Below are 6,652 nucleotides of genomic sequence, written 5' to 3'. Positions count from 1 at the left end.
ATTTCATTTACTACAAGAAAGTGCTCTACACCTCTCCTTTATCAAATTTCTTTCAAAAACTTTGTCCAAGAACTTGTATAGACAGATTTCTCACAGTTATGCGGTTATTTCATATTTACTCAAGAATGCTTAAACATTACTGTGTGGACAATAACAAAATATGTCCTCTTATTCTCTATGTTATCTTTTGAAAATATGAGTGGAAAATATTGCTTAAGGCATTGTTAAATGACTATCCAGAGGAGCCTTTTATCATTATTTTGATGGACATCATTACAATCAAAAGTGCAGAGATTAAATTGTTACTCAATGTAGACCAAAAATGCTTTTTCACCAATTCCTTATCTCTATTATTTTCATAAAAAATGAAACATATTTTACGAAGAGCAGTGAAGTCTTTTAAACCAAGACAACCAAAAACAATGAAAATGAAGAACCAAACAAGAGACTGGTGGAACCATCCAATATATTTAAGAAAAGGGTTCCTCAAGCTAAAGTGGTGATAAATTTTACTAAAATTTGTGAATAATGTTAATAATTTAATCAACAGTTAATTTCAGCATGCAAGTGCTGGTAATCTAAGCACTTAAAGAGAAGAGTGAAAATGAGATAGGAACTAGGAAGTGAAAGTAACCCTAGAAAATACTAGTGGTGTGGTAATCCATCTAATTCTAGGCCTCCCAACCCCTCAAGAGGGTAGCACGTGCCACACGGTTGACACCTAAAGTGAAAGCACCCATACGAAGATTGCAAGCATGTGATTTGCACATGCTCTTGATATTATAAAAAGCTCTTGTCATGTACCTTTGAAGCTCTTTGTTCACCTTCTCTTCATCCCACATGAATCCCTGAATATTCTGCAAAGTTTCATAAACACACCTTTTAGCTAGAATTATACACCAATTAGCTGAGTATTATGTTGGTTTTCCCCCTTTGAGATCAAAGAAATCAATGAAGTTATCAAAGAAATGAAGTAAATTAGTTGGGGAACATATTGTGAATTGTTGTCTAGATTTGCATAGTACTTTGATAATGTCCTTGTTCATTAACATATCAAATATATTAGATTCTATTCTACTTCCTAAACTTTCATGCTTATTCTGTTTTAGTTCCTATTCTTTCAGATATTTGTTCTTCAGTTATTTGATGAATGGTATACATTTGAAACTTGATACAACAAAAATAAAATATTGAAAACTCAGGAACCATAAAACATAAGAAGAATAAAATATAATTTAAACCTATAATTGAAGTGTGGAGGTTTTGATGTTTGGTTCGCTTGTTACCTGAACCCACTCAAAGTAGCTAACGGTGACTCCACCGGCATTTGCATAGATGTCAGGGAGTATTATGACTCCTTTTTTAGATAGAATCTGTAGCAACGAAATTAGAACTGTCACAAATATAATAATAAGCATAAGTGTAAATCCAAGGTTAATAATGAACATTACCTCATCTGCTTCTGGATCAGTAGGGTGGTTGGCTGCCTCTACTATAAACTTTGCTCTCACACCAGCAGCATTTTCCCTTCACTTGGAAAAAATGGAATTAGCTAGGCACTATAAGCTGCAGAAATTACCTCATAAACCGACGTCATAAAAGTACAAGTTGGTTAGAATTATAATTCAAATATAACATGAATCTTTAAAGTATGCAAGAGTATTAAAATTATTTGACAGCAAAGGAGAATTTTGTGGATGAAAATGATGGTAGACCTGTTTAAAACTCCACCCAAAGCACATGGGATAAGAACATCACATTCATGAACTAGAAGTTCGTTTGGATCCAAGCCATCTGCACCTTGAAAATTTACTAGACTATTGGTCTTTTCTTTGTGATTAAGCAGGTCAGGTACATTAATCCCATTTGGATTCGTTACGGCACCAGTGATATCACTCACTGCAACAACTTTTCCTCCTCTTTCATGGATAAGTCTTGCTACCCAAGATCCCACATTACCAAATCCCTGTTAATTGCAGTTCATAGAGGTTTCTTCAATTGAGATGCTGAATCATTTCAAAGAAAACACAAAGTATTGTCAACATGACCCTTAAGTTTGCAAGTTTGAATTTCAATGCACCTGAATGACAAAGGTCAAATCTTTGATTTTCTTTCCATGTTCGGCAAGCAAAGCTTCTGTAGCAAAAACAACACCGCGCCCGGTTGCAGCATCTCTACCAAGGGAACCACCAAGGTCCTAAAAATTAAGAGCAAGGGGTCAAAATCAATTCAAAATGATATTCTTCAAACACAGCAGTTTCTTGAATTTTCAAGTCTTGATTACTTACTATTGGCTTCCCAGTTACCACAGCTGGCGAGTGACCATGAAACTTAGAATACTCATCCAAAATCCAAGCCATAGTCTGCACAAATCATTTGGCTTCAAATTCATAGCAGCAGCAGAAAAGTCTAAGCATAATCATCCTGCTGAAGATATTTGAAGCACCTCAAGAAAAATGAAGGATACTATTAAACCTTTAAACTATCTGAACTAAACCTGTGCATTTGTGCCCATATCTGGTGCTGGAATGTCAGTATGTATGCCAATGAGATCATGAATCTTCTGAGTAAATACACGAGTCAGACGTTCCAACTCGCTCATACTTAACTCTCGTGGAGTGCATCCAATCCCACCCTTTGCACCTCCATAAGGAATATCTGCTACCGCAGTCTTCCATGTCATTAGTTGAGCCAGAGCATTTACTTCATCAGGGTCAACCTTTAGTAGCACAATTGACCAATTCAGTAGTCCATTAGGAGAAAATTCGTATGGAAACAGTATAAGTGTCTCTTATGATAGTACTTCGTAGAAAAGTACTTGTAAAGCTGAAGGGTAAACATTATAGTAACAGATTTTGATAGTCAACTTTGTATAATATCAGTACTTTTATCACTCCTAATTGTTGCAAGTATTTGAATGCAAAAAGGTGTGTTAGAGATTAGCGCTTGCATATAAGCACAGAAAAGGCCTTGCAAATCTCACTTCTATTAAGATGACTTTTTGGAAGTGGAACTTTTTAAGTGCAGTACTTTCTTGATAAACACTAAAGGTGTGCTTGAGAGTGTGCGTAAAATAAATGCTTGAGTTTTTTAATTACAACAATTTTAGTAAAAAGTATTTAATAACAAATGATTTGACACCTGCTTCATTGTGAGCCAAAAGCACTTTTCAAGCACTTTCACACAAAGCACTTCAAATTTGAATTTCCAAAATAACTATGGATGCTATTGCCAAAACATCATAAAATTTTTGTAAAGATCTTTAAATTAGATGTAAGAAAACTCTATTGAAAATGAGAATGGAAAACCAAAGCGTGTTCGATATGCCTCTTGAAAAAAAATGGTTTCAAGTAAATCACTTTATAACCAAACAAGCAAACACTACCAAATTTTAGAAAATAATTTCTGGTCATTTATAAGCAAAATTTATGAATGGAAAACACAATAACTAAAACAACAATAGCAAAAAAATCATTTTCTTAGTACAACAAATGTGGTTTGGTAATTCGAGCCTCCGAACCCAAGAAAAAGAAAACATGTATTAACGATTGAGACATACTTATTTTTGGGCTTTTTCTTTCTCTCTTTCTTCTTTTTTTTTTTTGGAAATGTAGACTAAAATTGTTGATAGTGTTTGACATGTCAACAACTATTATGCAAGAAACCAAAACAACCTAAAAAGACATCTTCACTTGCAAAACAAATAAGACAAAATAGAAAAGAACAAAGCCTACACAAGCGATCAAAACATTAATTTAAAAGAAAAAGAAACTATTAAATCAATCAACATCAGCAGCCAACAAAAACAGATGCCATCACTTCAACAGAAGCAGTAAAATGAAAAATTCAATCACCTCAGGATGGAATCTGATTCCTCCTTTCATAGGGCCACGGGCATTGTCATGTTGTACCCTAAACCCAACATACGACACCAAACTCCCATCGTCCTTCGGAATCGTACATTCAACCTGTTGGACGATCATCACAAGCCAAAACAAATGATAGCCTCTAAAATCAAAATAAAAACAAGAATAGAAGAATAACCTTGATTTCTCTGAAGGGGATCAAAAGGCTCTTCTCGATCTTGGAGTCCAGACCTAGAATCCGGGCGGCATTCCGGAAATTCCGATTGGTAGCAGCTAGAGCGTTCATAATGGCTAAAGAATTGGGAAAAAAAAAAAAAAAACTTTGGAAGAATGAAATGAAATTGAATTGAAAAAATAAAAGGGGAAGAGTGATGAATTGAGAAAGAGGAGTTGGTTGAGGTTTAGTTGGAGTGCCGCTGAATTTCACCTTCAATTTCGATCTCGAGGTTGCCAGTTCCCCATGCCGCTGCACTTGCAACTTCTCATTTAACCGTCAGTTTCCTTAAGTTTCTCCTTTTTCTGTTTTTTCTTTTTCAATTTTATTTTTGGAACGAGATTCTTTTTTTATCCAAAACTGATAAGGATTAAATATCTTCTTACACCCAAGTCTAAGTCACGTGCATGTTGGCAAATAACCATTGAATACATATGTTAACAGCATCACTCAAAATGACATTGGTGATGAAGGTTTGCGATTAGAATATTTTCACCTTTTATTATAAGATAAAAAATCTTAATTAAGTGGATAAGATAGTTATTGTCATCACTCTTCAATCTCCTAACTCCATAATTGTCGAATTAGAAAAATAATAATAATTAGGTTGGATTATATGCAAATTTCGTATTTTTATATTTGTATTCATTATGTTCTTGAATAAGTTCTTAACATATTTGATATTAAAATTAAACGATCTAACATAATTGAATTTTGTAGTATCGTGAGACTTTTCGATCTTTTGTTTTATATACATATTTGGGCGTAGAAAGAGATGCTGACCGTCGGTCTGGCCAAGTCCGACCCCAACAAAATACAAATTGAGGCATGACCCTTGTATGCCCCATCTAGAGAGTTGAAGGTTTATTCTAATACTACTTTGAAACTTTATAGAAGATAATCTAGGTCAACTACTTCTATACTATGAAGCACAGATATTTCATGTGAGACAAAGAATCTGTATCAAACACGTATCGGATACCAATACTTCCAGATATTTTCCAGATACGTATATGACACGCAATTTGACGTATCTATTTCTACGCGTACCTTTTTTTTTTAAAGAAAAAAGACAAGCAACTCATCTAATCTTTCCCAATCTAAAACTAGACAATCTATTTAAAAAACTCACTACTTGAGTCCAAAACTAAAACAAAAAAAATAAATAAAAGACCAAACCCTGAATAATCTAATCTTCATCTTCACATTTGAGTCCCCACAAAGTCCACCAAAATATAAACAATTTGAATATCTTCAACAATTCAATGAAGAAGTTCTTCGTTTATCTTCATACTTCTCTCTCTAATCTTCTTCTTCTTCTTTGCAATACGAGTCACTCTTCTATTACATTTTATTAACTATTGTACTTCAACATCTTAGATGTTGTTTTTTTTTTGTATTGTATTTCAGTGTTTGTATTCTATTTTGTGTTATTGTATTAACTTGTATGTTAAATTTATCTATATCCTAGATTTTTTTAAGAAAAAGAAAACCGTTAACGTATCAGTATCTTCGTTTTTTAGAAATATATTTATATAGAAAAATGATGTATCCTTAGACGTATCTATATCTTAGTTTTTTAAAAATTGATGAATCGCCGTATCCGATCGTATCTGTATCATTAACCGTATCTGTGTCTGTACTTCATAGCTTCTATATATACATAATTATAGCTTTAAGGATAAGTAAGTTTATTCTTATTCTCAAATCCTAAAGCTTCCACACTATATTTCAATTAATTAAGGGGCTATTTGGGGCGTTGAGTTGAGATAGAATGTCTGAAGTTCATATGTCTGTGGAGTTCATATGTCTGTGGAATTCATATATTTGTGGAGTTTATATGTTTGTGTTTGGGGTGCAGAGTTATTTAGTCTGAGTTCATATGTCTACATTTGGGGTGCAAAGTTGAGTTCATATGTTTGGGTATCTGATGCAGCTTTTTGAACTCTAAATAATATACTTTTATGATTACTATTTTTGTTTAGAAATTTTTTTATTCAATAATTCTACCCATCTTTGTTTGAATAAAATATGGATGGTAATTTTTTCTTTTAATTTTTAGAACTTTTCTTTCTTTCTTTATTTTTTGGGCAATGAACAACAATTAACCCATTACATTTCTTGTAGATACATGGTTAAATAAAATGAGAAACTAAAGCGAAATCAAAACTTTCTAACCAATTTTTCTTCATGAATTTCATTATGATGCGTTCTGTTAATGCGATGAAATAATGGTGTAGAATACGATAGTGAAATATGCGTTGTGCATGCAAGTTTTCTCAACAAGATCCAAGTATAAATCCTATTAAGTTGCCTGGTAAGCCCAGGGTCAAACACAGGGACTAAGGATACAATATGCGATGGTAGTTTTCGATTACTTTGCAGTAACAAATAAAACAATGTGTTGGTTGGTATGTTGTTGAAATATAAAGTTTATGTGGCGGAGTTGAGAAAAGAGTTAATAATACAAAAGATGTGGTGAGTATACGGGGGAACGGGTTGAGAAGGGATTTAACTAACACTTCCTAGGATTGCGTTCATGTTATGTGATCATGCTACATACATACAACAG

General features: G+C 33.4%; 1 protein-coding gene across 1 annotated transcript; it reads right to left on the bottom strand.

Annotated features, from left to right (window-relative positions):
* Positions 1-482: 482 nt before the first annotated feature.
* On the bottom strand, positions 483-4,452 carry LOC120067746 (glutamate dehydrogenase). Its single transcript, XM_039019309.1, has 10 exons — positions 4,294-4,452; positions 4,045-4,157; positions 3,855-3,968; positions 2,498-2,719; positions 2,289-2,363; positions 2,081-2,197; positions 1,716-1,966; positions 1,452-1,527; positions 1,287-1,373; positions 483-857 (listed from the first exon to the last, which is right to left on the bottom strand). The coding sequence occupies exons 2-10, from the start codon at positions 4,150-4,152 to the stop codon at positions 672-674; spliced, it is 1,236 nt and encodes a 411-aa protein (XP_038875237.1). The 5' UTR covers positions 4,153-4,157; positions 4,294-4,452; the 3' UTR covers positions 483-671.
* Positions 4,453-6,652: the final 2,200 nt, after the last annotated feature.

The sequence above is a fragment of the Benincasa hispida genome, chromosome 12 (assembly GCF_009727055.1).
Source record: "Benincasa hispida cultivar B227 chromosome 12, ASM972705v1, whole genome shotgun sequence".
In the NCBI taxonomy this organism is placed as follows: domain Eukaryota; kingdom Viridiplantae; phylum Streptophyta; class Magnoliopsida; order Cucurbitales; family Cucurbitaceae; genus Benincasa; species Benincasa hispida.
Note: the sequence above shows the minus strand (reverse complement) of the source record. Positions and strands in the feature narration are given on the sequence as shown.